The sequence below is a fragment of the Ctenopharyngodon idella genome, chromosome 21 (assembly GCF_019924925.1).
Source record: "Ctenopharyngodon idella isolate HZGC_01 chromosome 21, HZGC01, whole genome shotgun sequence".
Classification (NCBI taxonomy): domain Eukaryota; kingdom Metazoa; phylum Chordata; class Actinopteri; order Cypriniformes; family Xenocyprididae; genus Ctenopharyngodon; species Ctenopharyngodon idella.
Genome location: NC_067240.1, coordinates 23,698,458 through 23,719,956, shown reverse-complemented (window position 1 = coordinate 23,719,956; position 21,499 = coordinate 23,698,458). Strand labels below are relative to the sequence as shown.

Below are 21,499 nucleotides of genomic sequence, written 5' to 3'. Positions count from 1 at the left end.
TGGGCATAACCATATGCAGATTGGTAGGCCTATCTAATTTTTTTTTTTTTTTCCTTCTAACATTTGTATATTAAAGTTCAATAAAATGCCAGTAATGAAAATAACTGGCTAGGTTAGCTGATTTTGCTGTTAACAAGTGGATGGGATGACACTTGTTTTCCTGTTTGTTCATGTGACATTCAGCACATAGCCTTTTTGTTCAAGGAGATGGAGACATGGAACCAGTGTCATTCAATAGAGGAGGACAGTGGGCAACTTTTACAACCTTTCATTTAACACATACTGGTTGAATAGGGAACTGCATGTCCAAAACAAGCCTTATTGTAAAGGAGATAGCCACATGCCACATCTCCTCATACCCACAAAGGGTATGAGGAGATTCCACATACTGTCCAGATGGTGTCAGTGTTGTACAATCCATTACTCCACTGTTAATGTTCAATGTACTCCTCTTTAATTACTGTTGAATGATTTCACATTAAATAAAACGGAAAATACAATTTCTGAATCTTCAAATTTCAAATGTTTGTAATTGGCATATAACTTAAAGAAAATATCCTCCTAAATATCCTGGTGTTTTTTCTTGTGTACTGAGTGGAAACTAGCAGCATAAACATTCAAATGTCCCATGATCCATTTTAATCAAAATATTTAAAATCCAAAAAAAATTAATTCACACACTGGTTTCCAATAATTTTGCATAAACACCTCCAATCAATCATTAGCAATCTTCAAAATCATGGCAATTTATTTGTATCTATTTGGGTGGCTAGAATATTGTCTGATGGATGGATAATGAACAGATAGATGGAAGTTGTGGATGGATGGAAGGAAACAGTCTTATGATCATAAGGTCAAGGCCATGCTAATGTTGGGAATAAAGATTTCCTGCCCATTTCAGGAGACAGACACATCATTCTTTGGTATATTCAATAAAACTATTTCTGTCTATGTCAGTAATCACTGACAAGCAGTCTGGATGACAAAGTACAGGTTACTAATGTAAAAAAAAAAAAAAAAAAAGGGATGAAAGAAGTAGGGGACCAAAAAACTGTTCCTTGGAATGCACTTCTGCGTCATTTTGCTGAGTCAATTAAGCAGGGCGCCCTTTGTGTACAAAAAGAATCATGGGAGTGAAGTTGTAAACTTCATTCCGTTGTAAACTTCGAAATTCTTCATCCTGATGTGGAAGTGGTCAGTTTTGAGCACTTCGGTTTGGTGCAACCTGTCAGTATGGCAGACATGATTGTTCTCAATGTGAAGTGCCCTTGGTAGGTGATTTATCCCATTTTGAACACAGCATATGTCTGAATTTACAGCACCAATGTAAAAGAGCCATGTTAATCGTGTGTATAACAGCTGCTGTCCTGACTCATAAAGTGTACCTGGACTGGGTTAGACAAGAGCATATTAAACTAGAGAAGTAACCAACCTTTGTACCTGTGCTGGCAAACTCTTAAAATGGTAAATTTGACTGTTATGAACGTGTGTGTGTGCCATGGAAAAAGGCCAAAGCTGTTATTTGGCAAGTTGATTGAGAAAGCTGAGACAGAAATGTCAGAGATGATATACAGTGTTTCCATATTAATATTAGAAAATATCTGATAGCTGAATGCCATGACTGACCAATAAGAATCAAGCATTCAAATAGCATTGTGTATGCACATTAATTTATGAAATGATTATAGATTTAAAAAACATTCAGTGTAATTAATTTAATGTAATTCATAGATTAAATCACATTAATTAGCGGTAGCATTAAAAACAAGTCCATCAAAATATGAAGACTTCAGATGCAAAAGCCTCTAAGTGCCATCTGAAATTTTCTTCTAAAATAAGCATTTTTATCAAGCTTGTGTGTTTATGTTCAGTTATTTCACTTTAATGGCAATGAAAAGGACCTATTAATTGCCATTAAAGTGGAATTACTGAACCTAAACATACGAGCTTGATAAAAATGTTTAAGTTAGAAAGACATTTCAGACGGCACTTAGAGGCGTTTGCATCTGAAGTCTTCATATGTAAAAAGTCTTTTAAAAATTACATCCAAACCTACACTTAAAAAAATAAGTCTTGTAATACCCTGTTTAATATTTATGATTTTGCATCATAAATCATGACTGTATACAACTGAGTAATAGATAAGTTTATAAAGTTTTTAAAGTAATAAATGTTTTAAATGAAAAATTCAACCTCTTACTCTACTGTAGAATGCTTGTTATGCTTGAACTATTTTTATACAGGTGGTACTTAGGTGCTGTTTGCCCATACTTTATATTTGTACTGTAACTGTAACAGCACCCTCACTAATTTCAGAAGCACCCTCAGTGATCTCTGAGTGTTCTGCTTTGTTCAGCTTGCACCATGTAGAGTTTCATTACTGAAACTTTTTCAGTTTTAGTGGGTTTTTGAAGTGTAAGTTAATAATGGGTCATCCATACAGCTCTTGTCCATTTTGTTTGAACACATTGAGAGTTAGGACATCAATAGTAAGCACCTCTACTTTTTGATGCTATTGAAACAGACAGCATAGTGCCATTGTACATTGTAAAATGTTTTCCTGTAGCTCAAACAGTAGAGCATGGTGATAGAAATGCCAGGGAAAAGTAATGGGTTCGATTACCAGGGAAAGCAAGAAATTTGTACCTTTACCTTTGTACGTAAGTCACTTTGGATAAAACTAGAAAAGAGAAAGAGAACAAACTTGTGGAGCTGTGGGGATGAGCGGCTGACTATACTGCCTTAACTATAACAACAACAACAACAACAACAACCACAAACAAAGTCCAACTGAGGAGGGCAGGAGGAGTCTCAGGAGGTGGACGCAGGGCAGGCAAAAGGAAAGATCACAGGAACCAGGGCGAAGCAAACAGCAGGTGAATCCAGGGAGGAGACAACGGAGGTAGAAGCCAGGGAGGAGCCAGCGGTAGGAGTAGGAGTAGGAGCCAGGATGGAACATAAGCCCACAGCGGAGTTGTGGGAGGGAGGAGCCATGGTGGAGACTTGGCAGATGGAACCAGGGGGATAAATGACTGAGATGAGGCTGATGGCGATGAAGACCCAGGCGGAGCCGAAGAGCCGACGTGCGGAGCTGTGGGGACGAGCGGCTGACTATACTGCCTTAACTATAATAACAACAACAAACAAAGTCCAACTGAGGGGGGCGGGAGGAGGCTTAGGAGGTGGGTGCAGGGCAGGCAAAAGGAAAGACCACAGAAACCAGGGCGAAGCAAACAGCAGATGAATCCAGGGAGGAGACAACGGAGGTAGAAGCCAGGGAGGAGTCAGCGGTAGGAGTAAGAGACAGGACAGAACATATGCCCACAGTGGAGTTGTGGGAGGGAGGAGCCATGGTGGAGACTTGGCAGATAGAACCAAGGGGACAACCGACTGAGATAAGGCTGATGGTGATGGAGACCCAGGCAGAGCCGAAGAGCCGATGAGACTGGCAACACAGAAGGTCCTGGAGACCAAGGTGGAGCCGTGGGGATGAGCGGGTGCCAGGGTGCCAGAGGACTAAGGCGGAGCCGGTGTGCCCAAGGACACGCCGAGGAGGGTGGAGCCGAGGAGCCACGGTGGAGCCGACAGGTCGACAGGCCAAGGAGAAATGACGGGCACGGAGGTACTAGGTGGAGCAAACAGGTCGACAGTCCAGGGCTGAGCTGTCAAACAATATGAAGTGAAGACAGGGCTGGCGGACAGGGTAGTGTAGGCAGGAGTTTAAGGAACAGCCTTCATGGCCGATACAGGACAGACAGACTTCTCAGGAATGTCCTCCTTGGCCAACGTGGAACAGGCAGAATTTTTTAGCACAGCTCTCTTGGCCGACTTGGAACAGGATGGGAGTGGGATACAAGACAGGAACATCACAGACATCAATAATTCAGTGCTGGGAGATGAAACAGGCTCGGTGCAGAGTGATGAAACAGGCAGGGTTCCGGGTGATGAAACAGGCTTGGTGCTATTATCCTCCATATCCTCAAATAAAATCAGGGGCTCAGAGTTCAGCACATTCACACTCGCCTTAGCTGACGGGACAGGGCTTCACACCATCCCCTCATATTCCACCAGTATACCCTCTGGGACAGATGATTTTGCTTTCTCACACACCTAGTCAGATTCTTTGTCGGGCTCTGGGACGATCTTCGGCTCTGGCATTACATCTGATGCTGGCATCATGGTGGGCTCGGGATCCTTGTCTGCGGTGGGCTCTAGCTTCTGTAGAGATGGTGGTGGCGGGTAGCATGAAGTGTGCAGCGTGGAATGTAATGTGGTGATTCTCCTCCACCTCACCGATGGTAAAGTTGGATCCGCAATGAAATTGGACCCAGTACACGTATTCCTGGAAGCTCCCTTGAGGTCTGTCTCCATGAGACCTGCCCGGAAAAACACACGCAGGCTGTCGTCGTCATAGTGGGCAAGATGGCATAAATCCAGGAAGGCCTGTGTGTGTCTCTCAAGTTCCTCTGGGAGAGAAGGACACTTTTCACTAGATCCATTATGTGTGATCTGTTCTTGTCAGCTACGGTTGAAAATAAAGATGAAAGGGTTAGTTCACCCAAAAATGAAAATAATGTAATTTATTACTCACCCTCATGTCATTTTACACCCATAAGACCTTCGTTCATCTTCGGAACACAAATTAAGATATTTTTGATGAAATCTGATGACTCAGTGATGCCAGCAATGTCACTGAACCTCTCAAGATCCAGAAAGGTACTAAAAAGACATATTCAAAACAGTTAATGTGAGTACAGTGGTCGTACCTTAATATTATAAAGCAACGAGAATACTTTTAGTGCGCCAAAAAAAAAAACAAAATAATGACTTTTCAACAATATCTAGTGATGGGTGATTTGTGTGTGCACTTGGATGGGTGAAATGCAGAGCACAAATTCCTAGTATGGGACACCATACTTGGCCACACATCATGTCACTTTCACTATCACTTTCCCTACCACCGAACCCTAACTGAACAGTCTACTAATACTTTAATGAGAGTTACTTGACATGTAGTTGCAAATTAATGATAGCTGACACGTAGTTGCAAAGTTACTTATAGTAAGTAGAATGTCTAAAGTGAAATATTTAATTAAAGTGTAACCATAGTTTATATATTTTAATTTCAAAGGTTACACTCTTACTGTTCCTGGTCAAAAATGACAGAAAACAGCCAATATGTGACCCTTTTTTGAAAAGCTTAGGAGGGTTAATGTATAGGTGTTTAATGTAGGCTTCACTAATTTCACTGAAAATCCATTAGTTTATACTATCTAAAATATGAATCTACCAGTTATTTACTTGAATACATCAAATCCTCTCTGGCATGTATGAAGTTATGGTAAACCTGGCAAGTTCTACTCCTGTGATTAGTTTTCTTGTAGTCTTACACTGATTAGTTTCAGGCCTTGAAATTGTCTTTTAGGGGCCAAAACACCATGAAGCAGAACATGTCCTAATGCCTACAGACCATAAAATATGGATTACACGTTAGATGTGATATATTCTCATCATTAGGTGTTATTGTTCATTCTTTTTGAAGGCTTCAAGTATACTAAAGCTGGCGTCTGTCAAGAATATTTCATGTCATGGAATGCACTATGGAGAAAACATTTTTGATGTCTTGATGACTCACTGAATGCATTTTTTTGTGTTCATATAGCCAATGACCTCATCACAGATTTACTACAGGGTTTTACTACAATAGTAATCAGTGATGATTATCATTTGAAAATGTTGCCCTGAAATGACTCCCTATAGCTATGGAAACATCAGTGTATTTCAGCTGTTTGGCCTTCCAAGTGACATTATTGTCTCATTCATTCATTTCACATGTAATCTTGGTCAGCATACTTCTGTCACAGTCATATTCTTTTTAGGGGCCGTTTACACGAACACATTTTCAACTAAAATCAGAAAACTTTTTAAGCGTTTTGGCCGTTCACACATCTACACGACAACGCCATTTTGGGGGTCTGAAAATGCAGGTTTCAAAGTGCACATTTTTGAAAACGATACCATTATTGTCTTCTTATAAACTACAAAAACGTGAATCTGTGAAAATGGTGACAGCATGCAGATGCGTATTACATGTTTAGTCTATAGGCATGCGTGTTTGTATTATAGTTAAGGCAGTATAGTCAGCCGCACGTTTGGCACTAGTGCTCTGTAAAAGAATGCGTATGTTCACTGGCACGTAGTCTTTCATTACAAAGTGACATCGCCAACTATTGGCCTGGCAGCAGAATACAGCGTTTTTAGTCATTTTTGTGCATCTGTGTGAACTTGGATCGGATTGATAATGTCATCTGTACAAAGATAAAACTTTTCAGTTTTTAGCACATTGTTGTCGTGTAAACATACCCTTAGTTTTCTTGCCATGTTCTGTTTCGTTTTCCGTGTCATTGTTTTGCCTGAGTTCTCATTCATTCATTAGTTGTCATGGTTCCTTATTAAATCACACCTGTTCCCTGTTCCGTCAATGATCTTTCCTTGTGTATTTAAGCCCTCAGTTTTCTCAGTTCATGGTCTCATGTTAAAGTTATGATAGTTGTGTTGTGTATGTTTATCTCTTGGTGTTTATTCATTGCATCATCTTTGCATTCTACTACACAGCAACCCGTTACAGCTTGTGAAGCAGTTGCAGTTCACCGCTAAAAGATGCAGGACATCTTTTGAGTCTGCCATATTTCATATTTATGTATTTCTGTCATACATATGTCGTTTTTTGTCCTTTGGATATACCTTTAGGGTTGTGATTTGAATTTGTTTTGATTTTTGGTTTTTGACTGGATGAAAAACCAACTGGATGTTTTGTAGATTTAATATGTAATTTTAATGTGTATTTATTCAAAATATTGTTGTACATTTAAAGTAATACAGTATTAGCTACATTACATTACAACTGTGGTTTCCTCATCCTCACAGTCCTAATGAAAACTACTTCCTTAAAGATAATTATGTATTATAGGCATCTGTTTTTCACCTGTGTGTTCAGCCTGACTGGTTCTTATTGCTTTTAACTCTGCAGACTGAACTACACAGACACAAGCACACTGATTAGCATAAACATAAGTGTGCAGGTGCCCATAATTACATGTTATTTAGACTTCTTCTTCCTCTTCTTCTTCTTCTTTTTTTTTTTTGTGGACCCAGGGGACAGGCAGCAAATAACAGAGAGAACAGAATCATTAAAGTCATTATAATCCATCCACTAAATGACTGACTGAATGTGTTTTTTTCTTTTTTTTCTTTTCTTTTTTAAATTATGGTCTTGACTTGGGCTCTTCAGAATAGAACACACTAAAGGCCTGTTCACACCAAGAACGATAACTCTAAAGATAACTATAACGATAACTATATTTGCGTCCACACCAACGAATCTAAGCTCACGCGCTGTGGTTTCAAAGTGTGTACATCAAGGATGTCTCATTTAAGGAAAGTAACCGTTAGATTGCAAAGTAAGAAAGAAATTACAGTATTTTACAGCCTCACGAGGAATAACAGTCAATTTTATTACGGTTACTTTTCTTAAATAAGACATTCTTGATAACGTATGCAGCCTTCAAATGCGACCTCTGGAGGACGCAGCCTCCGAAATGAGACAGCTTGTTTTTGTTGTTTATGTTGCATTTGCACGTCTTTAACCAGCAGATGTCCTCGGCATGCTATGTTTCGAGTGAATCTAGCTACTGTAATCTATCTAATCTAATAGTGAATTTAGCTGACGAAGTCAATATTGTGGAATAAAAACAACGCCTAGCCTTTTTCACTGCAACTTCAAAAGAAGCAATGTCGTCGAAACTAGCGCTGGATACCTGAGGTAATTTTATGATACACTGTTACACTTCTCACCATTTATTTCGATGGTATGACCGATTGTTTTATATCCATTTTCTTTCAAGTCTCCTTGAAAAGGGGTTTTTGAATTGAATTGTCAAACAGAGGTGGCTTTTTCTGGACCTCGGCGATTAACTTCTCTGTTAAAGTCATCTGCCATTTTAAATGCGTGAGCCCTTAAATTAGAATGGATTCTGATTGTCTGTCAGTGTTTTATCGTTCAGCAGCTGGAAAAAAATAATTCCGAAAGTGATATTGTTTCTCATTATTGTCATAGCTGTGGTGTGGACAGTGCTGTTCTTTTATATTTAGAATGATTTTTAGAACTATATCTTTATTGTTATCTTTATAATTATCGTTCTTGGTGTGAACATGCCTTAAAGGCTTAGTTCACCCAAAAATGAAAATTCTGTCATTAATTACTCACCCTCGTGCCGTTTTACACCCGTAAGACCTTTGTTGATCTTCGGAACACAAATTAAGATATTTTCGTTTAAATCCGATGGCTCTGTGAGGCCTACATAGGGAGCAATGACATTTCCTCTCTCAAGATCCATAAAGGTACTAAAAACATATTTAAATTAGTTCATGTGAGTACAGTGGTTCAATATTAATATTATAAAACAACGAGAATATTTTTGGTGCGCCAAAAAAAATAAAAATAAAAATAACGACTTATTTAGTGATGGCCGATTTCAAAACACTGCTTCAAGAAGATTCGGAGCGTTATGAATCAGCGTGTCGAATCATGATTCGGATCGCGTGTCAAACCGCCAAACTGCTGAAATCACGTGACTTTGGCGCTCTGAACTGCGGATTCGACACGCTGATTCATTATGCTCCGAATCTTCCTGAAGCAGTGTTTTGAAATCGGCCATCAGTAAATAATTCGTTATTTTGTTTTTTTTGGCGCACTAAAAATATTCTCGTCGCTTTATAATATTAATATTGAACCACTGTACTCACATGAACTGATTTAAATATGTTTTTAGTACCTTTATGGACCTTGAGAGAGGAAATGTCATTGCTCCCTATGTAGGCCTCACGGAGCCATCGGATTTAAACAAAAATATCTCAATTTGCGTTCCGAAGATCAACGAAGGTCTTACGGGTATAAAACGGCACGAGGGTGAGTAATTAATGACATAATTTTCATTTTTGGGTGAACTAACCCTTTAAGAAAGGAACAAACAAAAGCATCAGATGCTGCTGTCTGATACTGGCTATTGTAATTTTTTAGGATTTTCAAAGATCAGCATTCTGCCCTAAAAGTGATCGGGCAAATCGTCCTGATGGTGGCGCTACAGCTATCAAAATTACGAATTTGCCCATAACTCCTAAACTGTTAGTCGCGGACTCAAGTGTTTATATTTGTTGGAATCCAATTGGCTCAAGACGAACTAATCTCACGGATTTGATCGTTGTCTTCGCAAAATTTTTAGATATTTTGGATTTTTTTTTAAAAAAACCTACTTTTGTGAACTAGTCCTAGATTTTTTGCCCAATCAGAATCAAACAAGTACAGAAAGATTATCTGGAGTCTGATTGTCAATATCAAAAAAAGTCAAACTTTCTATTCATGGCAAAACGTTCGCAGTGGGCCTGGGCACTTTTACTAAAACGACTATCACTCTTGAACGGAATGAGATCATTTCACCAAACTCGGTACACCTATGTACGGCCTCAGTCTGTGGTCTCCTGAAAAAGGACACAGCAACTGGCCACTTGGTAGAGCTATGAATTGAAATGAAATGAAAAAAAAAAAAAAACATGAAAACAGCTTTAGCTATGCAACAGTCAGTCCGATTGACTTGAAAATTGGCACGCAGTGTCTTGGTCCAAGGTGTGGTGATATGATGATGTTCGCGTATCTCGAGAAACACGGCCGCCGTCGACCAATGAAGTTTGAGCACCTATCAGACAAGGTTAACTGAGGATGATCGGAACGAAACTCACTGGGCCTGTTTGACTCATGGCCCTAGAGGCCTGTGAGAAATTTGAAGAAATCGGCCACCTGGGGGTGCAATTGCGTTTTCAGGCACGTAAATGATTGTATGTTACACAATTTTAAATCAAATCAGCATATTAGAATGATTTCTGAGGGATCATGTGACACTGAAGACTGGAGTAATGATTCTGAAAATTCGGCTTTGCATCACAGGAATAAATTACAAATAAATTTTAAAATTTATACAAGTAAAATCAGAGTCAGAAAGTGAGACTATTGGCAAAGTATGTTTGCACACACAAGGAATTCATTTTGGAAGCTTCATCTGTCACCAATACAAATTCCCTGAAAACAGCTATTTAAATGTATAATTATACTATTTTATAATTATAATTATTTAATATGAAATGGAGATTTTTTTTTTCAGTGTCCTATTATCAAATAACCTTTTACTTAGCTATATATGAAGCATTGAGTCATCATCAGTATTGTGAAAATGAGTCCTGCAGGCTTCATCAGTGGGTGAACAGATAACCCTGTATGCATTTAGCCATCCGCGTATAGTGATTTTTCTTTGGAAAGATTTACGTCTTTGGATGTCACAGGGCAACTGTCTTGTCCACCCACTCCTTCATTAAACAGCAGAACTCTACAAAAGTAGAGTATGATCGTAGGACTTTAACATCATTATTAAAATGCCCATAAACATGCCAAAAAGGTTCAATTACATTGTGCTTGATTTTTAGTTATAATATAATGAAAAAAGAAAAAACATTTGGTGATTCAAACATTAAATAGAGACTTTTAGTGCAGCTAATTTAATATTTTATTATTTTATTATTCCATTAGCTTTTCCTGTGATTTCCGGATTACAGCTAATATTTTAATATTAACTTATTTAATTGCAAAGAGACACTGATTATTTGTTTGTACACTGTAATCTTGCCTTTGTATCATTCATTCATCTTTGTGTCTCTCTGGACTTTTATTGTACCAAAGGGAAATCACAGGGAGAAAAATCTATTTTTTGTGCCCTCGACAGAGTCACTCAATACACAAATTATTAATTCTCCTGTGGTGCCCACAGTCTGTTAGCATTAATCTGTGGACTCATTGCTCCAAATGTCCTTTCATCTGTCTGGATTAAAGCTTGACAATGTGTCTACAGCTGTGTGGAATGAAGGAACCCAGTATAGTTTGGTTCAAGCAGCACCTGTTTGTTCTTTAACCCTTTACACTGAGTGTGACATAATGCAGTTTTGATAATGTTCCTTATTTTCTGTGGCTTTTTGGGTCACACACTCTGCTGTTGCTGCAACACATAACAGCATGTTCATAAATATTACCATCATTAATAAACATAAACATAACCATTATTGTCATAACCATAGTTAATTGAATTATTAGCGATAATATTGAAAAAACAAAGGAACATAAACCACCTTTTTTTTAAATAAAATACATCACTTTTTACCATAAAGTCTTTTAAAAATATTTTGAAAAGAGCACCATAGAGCACATATAGAGTTCATTTAAATTAATATTTACAGAAGCTTCTGCATGAAGGTTAAAATAACACAGAATTAATTTAAGGTGGGGTTCTTCTGAAATAAGTTATAATAGTTTTGTTTGAGAATGAGCGATAACAAGGATTATATTATTATTAAGTAAATTTAAAATGTACATATATTTTATTAGTCTACACCTATTTCGCCGAGTACAGCATGTTCCTGGATCAACATCATTGTTGATCCTGGAACAACCTTCCATTCAACCAATCAGATTTGAAGGACAAGTTTAAAGTTTGCCAAGTTTAGGCTTACAACCAGGGCTAGGTGCTTCTACATCAGTGTTATTCATCATTTCCCTCCGATTTTAGGCATAACTTATGGGTAGGGTTAGGACTAAATTTTCAGACAGGAATGTTGTTCCAGGATCAACAAAATATGTTTACCCAAACTGTAAAAAGTAATTGTTGGTTTAACTTGAAAAAGGAAGTTACCTGGTTGCCTTAAAATGTTGAGTTCATTGAAATTAAAAATTTGAGTTAATACAATGAAGGTGATTGATTTAATCAATGGAAACTTAAAATATTATGTGAACCAAATTAATTATTAAGTTGATTTGACAAAAGAAAAAATGTGATAAATTATTAAAATAATTTTTTACAGGACAAAATCAGGACATGTAGATTGTAACAACACTCTTTGACAATAATTTACTGTTTAGGGATAAATAATAGATGTATACAGATAGATGCAGATAGATATATGAATATTATATAAAATTTTGAGACAAATAGAGTTGACTTTGAAGATGTTGAAAGCAAAACATTCCCAAATCTTCCTGCTTCCCGTCAACACTAGATGGCATAAAGTGTGCAACATCTTCAAACAAGGACCTGACTCAAAGACAGCATTACAAACCACCATGTTTATTTTGTCACTTTGTACATTAAGCAGCTGGTTGGACATACAAAAATAAATAAACAAAAATAATACACCTTAAAACAAAACACTTTTTGTGGTAAAAGTAGCATAGAGGAAACATTTGCACTTGGCAAACAAGATCATTTGTTTCGTGGAATGACACAAACTAAGCAGATACCATTTCAGAAATGTGCTGTCAAAACACAGTAATATAGTAGGCTACATTCACATACTGCTTTGTCCATCAATGTAGTAAATACTTCATACAAAATGTGCCTAAGATGATGTTTGACTAATACCTTACATGAGAAGCATGATGTGTTCATTACTACAGTACCAACAACAAAACACCCTAAATGCTTCACATAATAAAAGAGATTCAAGCTTCCAGTTTTTATCCCAAAGAACGTATTTCACAAAAACAATCCAAGATGGACATTTGAAATACTTCATGCTTGTATATATTTCTACAATTTATAATTACTATTTATTATATTAATTTTATATATTAATATTTTGTTGTATTTCAAACATCTGTGTATATTAACAGCATAACAACATATAAATAGACCTGGAATAGACCTTAGTCTGTGTAAACTCACCATAATGAATTTTATGTGGATGAAAATGAGGTTGTGTGAGCATAGATTTACAGTCTTTGCAATAGCATGTACTGCATATAGGGCCTGGATCATAATTTTCAAAACTCACAGCTTTCAAAACTGTTTTATGGAGTTTTTTTTCTACCAATTTTTTTTGGACATATCTTTCGTCAGCCTAAAAATGACCCAGTTGTTAATTAAGACTACAATTCTTTGAACACACTGTACTTCTATTCATCACAACCTTGTTTTTATTCCTGGCAAAAAATAAATATGGTGCTACAATGATCGACTGAGGTCTATACAGCCTCATAAGCTGTCTTTATGTCTTCCTCAAATTCTTATGACATACGCATGTGTGTGTGTGTGTGTGTGTGTGTGTGTGTGTGTGCGCGCGTGTGTGTGTGCACATACACAGGAAGGGGGCTCAAAGAGCAAAACACTGTCCCTGTATATGAGCAAACGTGCTGTCAATGACACCAACACTGGGCCATTGCGTAAACGTACATTTGTCAGCTTTTTGTAATGTCAGATATCTTCCAGCAGTGTATCTGTCATAATCAAGTGGATTGCCCGGGCTATTATATAAAACTAAACAGATGGAAATAAACAACCGTCAGATCAATATCAGGTGAGCTTGTGCCGTTTGCCCAAAGGACTGTTTGTTCAGGAATCTGTAAACAGTACAAACACAACCCACCCCCATAAATTAGATGCCAGAAGTTGTATTCCTGAAATTAGGATGCTGATATAGCATCAAGATTTACATACTCAACATTTAAATAGCATTGAGATTTATTGGCACCTTTATTAGACGTATAGTGACATGTTAAATATATCATCAATATTGTGCCACCCAGCCTACAAATGTAGACTTGCGTACTTACTTTTATAAACATGACCCTTTATAGATACAGCTTCAGCTGTAACCTTAAAATGATTTCCCAGTGGAAATGTTAACGGGGGAAGGTTGAAGTGCTTGGGCTGGAGAGAACTGCTTGGCTCCTTCACTTTTTCCTTTCGACAAGAACAGCTGGTTATAGCACAGACGGCAATGTGCACCTGTTGGCCCTCATCAGAGGGTTATATTTCCTCTGACTGGAGAAGCCCAAGCTCTTAACGGAATGTAACAAGTCTGTCTGCTATAAGACACCCCTCTGATGCTCTTTAAGATCTGCAATCCACTACAAATCTAGACTCTCGGTTTGTAAGTTGAGGCATTTCTGAATAAATTATGAATTAACTATCCATGCAGGTTTCAGTTGAGACGTGAAAAGTGTCTCGAGGTAGTAAATGGAATCCAGAGGTAGATTGTCTTGGCTTTCAAACCCTCTCTCTTTCCTCATTTGTCCAAAAACAGAAGTTACTTAATTTCCATTTGTTCTGACTCAATACAAGTATCACAATATGACAATAGACCTTCTTGTTTCAAAAGGCTAAAACATCTAAAAACCATGTTTTGTCACAGACAAAAGTGGCTGCAACCAGAAATATCTCCAGTGCTCCAGGGAATATGAAGAGAATATCCAAATGTTCAAAACTGGCTAAATGTTGGGCATCACAGCTTTATTACAATTCCCATTTGTGTTTTTGGTGCCTGCAGTCAAGCAGTCGACACCCATTTCTGTTTCGCAAGCTGGTGAGGGCTCTCGTTGTCTGGTGGTCTTCTTGTGGACTTGCCAGCTGTGGCCGCTGTAGATATATCCCTTGTTATTCCTTGTGGAGGGTAGACGAGAAGTTCTCCAGCACAGGATCTCCTGAAAGGCGTTTCTAAACTCAGGACTCCTGCAGTAGATCAGGGGGTTGAAGGCGGAGTTGGCGTAGCCGATCCAGTTCAAGATCCTGAAAGGCAACATGATGTTGTCCATCTTCCAGATGGCCGCCACTACGTTAAGCACGAAAAACGGCAGCCAGCAGAGGGTGAAGGTTCCCATGATGATCCCCAAGGTCTTCAGAGCTTTGTGGTCCTTCATGCAGAACTTGGTCCTCCGGTTCTTCACCTCATTCCCCTCCTGGGTGCTGAAGCTCTGTGTGCGTATGCGCCCCTCAATGCGATCAATTTTCTGAAGCTGTCTACGGGCCTCCTGGAAGACCCGGCTATACACAAATACCATGATGACCAGCGGGATGTAGAAGGAGATGATGGAGGAGGTCACGGCGTAGGCGGCGTTCGTGTTGAAGTCGCAGCAGGTGGGGTTCTCCAAGCAGCGCACTGCGTCAGGTTCATCTGACACCCACCACTCCATGTGAATGGGCAGGAAAGAGATAAGGGCAGCCACCGCCCACACCCCTAGGACCACCCCGCAGGCCTTCCGCTTCGTAAGCATCGACTGATAGCGTAGAGGCCACATGATCGCAACGTACCGGTCCAGGGCGATCACGCACAACGTCTCGATGCTAGCGGTCACGCATAACACATCCGTAGCTGTCCAAAACTCGCAGAAGAAGTTTCCGAAGTGCCACGTGTTGAGAAGGATGTAGCAGGCTCCGAATGGCACCACCATGAGGCCCATGACCAGATCGGCGCAGGCAAGGGAGCTGATGAAGTAGTTGGTGACCGTCTGCAAACGCTGGAATCGTACAATGGCGCTGATGACCAGCACATTGCCAAAAACGATGCCTAGAACCAGAAGCCCCATTAAGATGCTAATTATCACCACCTCTACATCACTATAGTCTGAGCCAGGTGAAGACACCGGAGAAGAATCGTTCAGCCCGGCTGAAACATTCATGGGCAGGGAGGTGTTCTCCGTGCTCAACGTATCCTCTCCCTCCATGAGCTTTGACCTGAGGAAGGAAAATCAACATAAACTATGGTGAGAGCAATGTTAGCCTGAAATGGAATGCTTTTCAGGGAGCACAAGCAAATAGAAAGTACATACAACGTCAAACAGAAAGCAAAGTATGAGAATGACTTTAATGCATGTTAAATGTGTCAGAGGAGAATATCCATAAAAAGAGTCAATCCACTTACTAAAAATCAGGAGAGTGTTTTAGAGTCGTCCAACTTAATTCCACTCTTCATGGACTCCCGTAAGATATCCAAAAATAATCCTTTTGAATTGTGTTTCTCTTAGAAAGTGTTCTGGTCTCACATAGTGTTCTCACATTGAGTGTGCTCTATATGTTTCACTCTTAATTACAGGCTCATTTTGTCTATCTTTGTTTCATTTACATGCACACAGCACTCCCGGCTGAACACACTGTAGACTAAATGTGCTCCTGACTATCAGTTGGACTCTTATAGCAGCCAGTGAGGATGTCACTGTTTGTCAGCAGCCAATCAGAGCACAGCTTCCTTACCCTGCAGAGCACTGCACTTGTAAAGAGAAGCAGAGGAACAGAAAATGAAGCTATTTAATGTTGCTTTCAGAATTATTGTTATATTTATTAAATTTAAGTCAATATGTTATAAAAAACAAAAATACATTTAATATATTTATAATAGACAGACAGATAGTTGGGTGAGAAACTCTTGTTTTGTTCTTTTTTTAATGATCTCTGCTGTGATATGGATGTTCTGTGTACCTAGAGAAGATTCCCACTGTGTTTTGTCACTAAGCAGTGTAAGATCAATATTTTTATCCATCAGTGTTAAACTTTGCCTCACGTTTTCTGGGTTTTACTAATGGAGACAGGAGACTATTGACAAACGTAATATTTATATTATTGCTCAAAATTAGAGGTTTTGCATATTTAATTCTGTACACAACAAATTAGCTTTTAAAAATCTTCCTGTCTACTAATAACTGTCACAATAGTTCAGGGAATAAAAACAACACTCTTATAAATATGTAAAGAATGTGTCTCAATTGGTGTCTTAAAGGGTTAGTTCAGCCAAAAATGAAATTTCTGTCATTATTTCTCACCCTCATGTCGTTCCAAACCTGTAAGACCTTCGTTCATCTTCGGAACACAAATTATTTTTGGTGAAATCCAAGTTTTTTTTATCCCCCATAGAAAAATTACCACATTCAAGGTCCAGAGATGTTGTAAACACGTTAAAATAGTCAACATGACTACAGTGGTTCAACCTTAATGTTATGAAGCGACGAGAATACTTTTTGTGCGCAAAAACAAAACAAAAATAATGACTTTATTTAACCATTTCTTCTCTTCCCTGTCAGTCTACTCTGTTTACGTTGTATAGACAGTGCAGCACTTCCATGTTCTACGTCAGAACGCCAACTCAGTATTGAAAAAATAAATATAAAAAAAAAAAGTAGCGTAGGAGACTGAGAGGGGAGAGAAGAAATTGTTAAATAAAGTCGTTATTTTTGTTTTGTTTTTGTGCATAAAAAGTATTCTTGTCACTTCATAACATTAAGGTTGAACCACTGTAGTCACATGGGCTATTTTAACCATGTCTTTACTACTTTTCTGTACCTTGAATGTGGTAATTCTGTTGTCTTCTATGGGGGATAAAAAAAAAAATCTCTCGGATTTCATCAAAAATATCTTAATTTGTGTTCCAAAGATGAACAAAGGTCTTATGGGTTTGGAACGACATGAGGGTGAGTAATTAATGACAGAAATTTCATTTTTTGGGTGAACTATCCCTTTAATTATTCAAGTAAACTTTTTTTCATTGCTCACGTTAAATGGAAAAAACTCAAATAATGCAATAATAGTTGGTCCAGCCAATTCACATGCACGTTTTAGAGGAACCAATAAGGAGACTGGCTCTTTTATTCCTCTTATTTTAAGGCAGGGCTTCTATTGGTACAGCCCCTCTTATAAGGTGGAGCTGCCAAATAAAGCGTTATGATTTCGTCCAATTGCATATTTTTACAGTAATATTGCTTCTGCTTTATACAGTCACTTACACACTGTAAAGTTTGGGGCATAAATACTGCATTTAAATGTGGGACTGAATCTCTTAAATGATTGTTCTGCATATGTATGAAATGCATAAGTTTCTCTTGAAATTGTAATGGTTGACATAGTGATAAACAGTTTTGTCTTGTGCTTACAAATAAGAAATATGAAAGTCAACAGCTTAAACCATTCAATGTTAGTTATTTAAAACGAATAATAGTGAACGGAGACGTGTAAATGTCCGGCAATTTTTAGTCATGTTTTATTTATGCTTGATAACCTAGTGCTTTTAAACAGCACACTCTCTCCGGACTGTAATTTTACCCCTGGACCACAAGGCTGGTGAGAGCAACTAGACAGGCTACATTTGAGAATGAGTGACATACACCTACGGCACTGTGATCTCTGCTGGAAAATCCAGCATAAGCTGGGAACTGTTTTGAACTTGGTAACTGGTTTTTAGTTGCTCATTAGCTGTTGGTAGGCCATCTTGGAAAATCCCCCTTATTTTTTTTTATTTTGCTAACATACCCTCATAAAAAAAGTTGTACACTTTAGCATTCTTTTAAAAAGAATGTAATTTACAATTAAATGATAACATATAATAGTTTATTTAAATGCTTTTTGACCCATTTAAGTAAGACTTAAGTACATCTTTATACTGGGTAAACAAAAAGATTCTTATGTCATTTCTATTGAAACTTGTATGTCATACACACACACACATATATATATATATATGTAATACACATTTGCAATGATGAAGTTGGAATTTAGTACATGTACATTTAAATGTAACATTAAGTAGCACACTACAGTTATGACTGCACTGTAAAAAAGAATTGTTGGTTTAACTTAAAAAAGTAAGTTACCTTGTTGCCTTAAAATTTTGAGTTAATTGAAAAAAAAAATATAAAAGATTAAAAAAATATGAGAGCAAATTAATAAAAAAAAAAAAAAAAAAGATCTGCATGAATGTCATTTATAGTAAATACTGCAGTATTCCATAAAAAAACAATTGTCAATTTTGATTTTATGGTGACTTCAAAGCATGACAAAGTGTGTTAAGAAATATGTCAAGAATGTCTGCTCTCTTTATGTACACTTAAGTAGCCTTTTATTTCATTAATATTATATTATCTGCAAGTACAGCTTTTACAAAATTTACTTTTAAGATCTGAAGTACCCACAAGGGCACATTTCACTTAAGGTAATTCACTTTTAAATGCACTTTTTAAATGACGTTGTTAGCTAGTTGTTTAGTGAATTTGGTAGCAAGTGTTTGTCACTTATACATAACTGAACTATATATGTACAGAATGGTATTCAGCAAAGCACAGTTCATTTCAAGGTTTCCTACCCCAATCAGATAAGACAATATGAAAGCACCAAACTCCAAGTAGCTTCTCTTGCTGTGTCAAATGTCCATGCAACATATCGCAGCATGCGTTTAATCATTCACCAGACTGTTGCAGCCTGTGCCTCGTGTATGTGAGTTAACTATGCATCTGCTTGTGCAAATAGCATGTTGTCTTTGGTTGTCAGCTTGCTCTGTGATGCTAAAAACAAAACATGTTCAATGGCATCTGATACTGGAGAAAATTAAAATCGGTATGTAGGTGGATTTGCGCTTTGGTTTGTATATTCATGTAGTAACCTCAGTGAATGCCCTGTGTTAACCTCTCCATTTGTGTTCGATCAGATCTTTTCAGTATGTAGCTGTAAACACCGGTTAAGTCCGTTTATGAGCACACATGCACGAAATGTGCCTCATTAATTGTAAATGTTCCTTTCCGTACAGCCAGTTTCAACCTGTCAGTTTTTAGGTTGAACATCCTGTGCTAGCATAATGAAAACATAACCATACATGCTATTAGGATATTAAGGTGTTTTAATTGTTTTAGGCATAAACAATTTAGCGTTTAGGCATAAACAATTTAGAACAGCGTTAGCATTTCTGGATGTTATTGCGTCAGCTTGGCTTTGAAAGTGCTGGCATGTTACATCAGAGAACAATAATGCTGTCTGTTCTATATAGATACAACAGTGAGGAAGTGGCCACGAGTTTTGCTAAATGTTTCCTTAGAAGGGATATCCACCATGTACAGAAAAACGAGTTTACTTACGCATCTCCTGGCTCCAACAATAACCTTCGACAAACAAATACAGGGGCATAAACACCCTCACACACACACACTGCACATGCAAACACACATACATACTCAACTTCACAAGAGCAGTGAGAGCAGTTAAGGAAATGAAACACTTGAAGAGAAGGTTTTTCCACAGGATGCCTCTTAAAACTGTTTTATCTTTGACATGCATGCCAGATATATGTCTCACTCAGTGCCAGGGAGATCTGATGAGCAGATTGCCCATCTTCCTGGGGAAATGAGGGTGGAGAGGGAGGTATAGGCTTATCTGTTTAGTCAGGCATGCTGTACATGCTGTAAATTGACACTAGAGTTCACCGCTAGGAAATAGCAGGGTTCGGTTTATAGTCCACACTCATCTGTGAACCACCATGTATGAGATATTATATATGTATATTTGAGTTTACACAAATGGTCCAAATATACATTATCCTGATCGAATACATGCCAGAAATAGATTTATTGCCATCATTTCTAGTACATGATGCAAAAATAGCATTCATAAATGGAAATGACCACTTCAATGTAACAAATGTCAGATTTTAACAAATTACTAGAAAACAAAAACAAAAACAAATGCAAAAAGCAAGGAAGCTGTGTATGTGTATATATATATATATTATATATATATACATATATATACACATATATATATATACATATATATATACATATATATATATATATATATATACACACACACACACACACATATACACACACACATAGTGAACGAGTTGTCATGATAGAAATATACATTTCTGTCGTGATATTTCGTGCTGCAGAGCAAGTACAGGAACTTGCTACTGCCAATACAAATGCCGATACGCAGCTGTGGCATACAAGACATATACTGCTGCTACACAAATAGCACATATAAAATTACCTGTAGCAGATCTATACAGGTGGAGCTGGGGAAGGTGGAGGGTTTCAGAGGAACACTGAATTGCACTGCAAACTGCTATAGCAAACTCTAACCAGCTATTTAAATGTTGAGCAGCAAGCTCATTGGCTGCAGATGCAACTGGAACCAATCAGCTTGTGCCATGTAAATGAGGTAAATGTCATCAGAGGCCTGTTGCATGAAGGCGGTTTCAGTTCCTACCCAGGTAAGTTTGAGATTAGTTTGAGCAAACTGGGTTTTTTTTGGGCTCAAGAAGGTGGATTGGATTTTAACGTTGTTCAACACCATGGTAACTTACGCTACATGGCTAACCTGCTTCGGTTTTATTCTGGGTTAGAGATCTGTACCAATCAGCTGTGAGCAGAGTGACATATATCTGATGCAATAAAGCTATTCCCCCTAAATCTCTTGCTCCAAATTAAAGCAGTTTATTGTGAAAAATTTTTTTAGAGCCCGTCTTTTGCTGCTAATTATTTAATATATTTATATAATATTAATTGACAATTAATATTAAACTTTGCATTTAGATTAATATAAACATGTATAAATACAAGCTTTAATATATAAAGCTTATAAACACATTAAGCTTATGTGTATTCTTTTGAGCTCTTTGTGAACCTATAAATGATTATTTAAATTCAGTTGATACACATGCATTGATATATTCAGATATTTTCATTCAACTGCCTTCTGACGCTCTCCATGTTCTATGTGATTGGCTGTTTGCGGCACATATCACACTTTCAGGTGCACACGCTAGAGTTAATCACAAACTCTGAATCAACCTTAAATTGACAGAACGTTTA

The 21,499-nt window shown here is 37.7% G+C and overlaps 1 protein-coding gene across 1 annotated transcript; it reads right to left on the bottom strand.

The window, feature by feature from the left end:
- Nucleotides 1-12,205: 12,205 nt before the first annotated feature.
- On the bottom strand, nt 12,206-19,882 carry adrb2b (adrenoceptor beta 2, surface b). Its single transcript, XM_051877529.1, has 3 exons — nt 19,763-19,882; nt 15,793-16,132; nt 12,206-15,605 (listed from the first exon to the last, which is right to left on the bottom strand). Exon 3 carries the CDS (start codon nt 15,593-15,595, stop codon nt 14,363-14,365), a length of 1,233 nt encoding a protein of 410 aa, XP_051733489.1. The 5' UTR covers nt 15,596-15,605; nt 15,793-16,132; nt 19,763-19,882; the 3' UTR covers nt 12,206-14,362.
- Nucleotides 19,883-21,499: the final 1,617 nt, after the last annotated feature.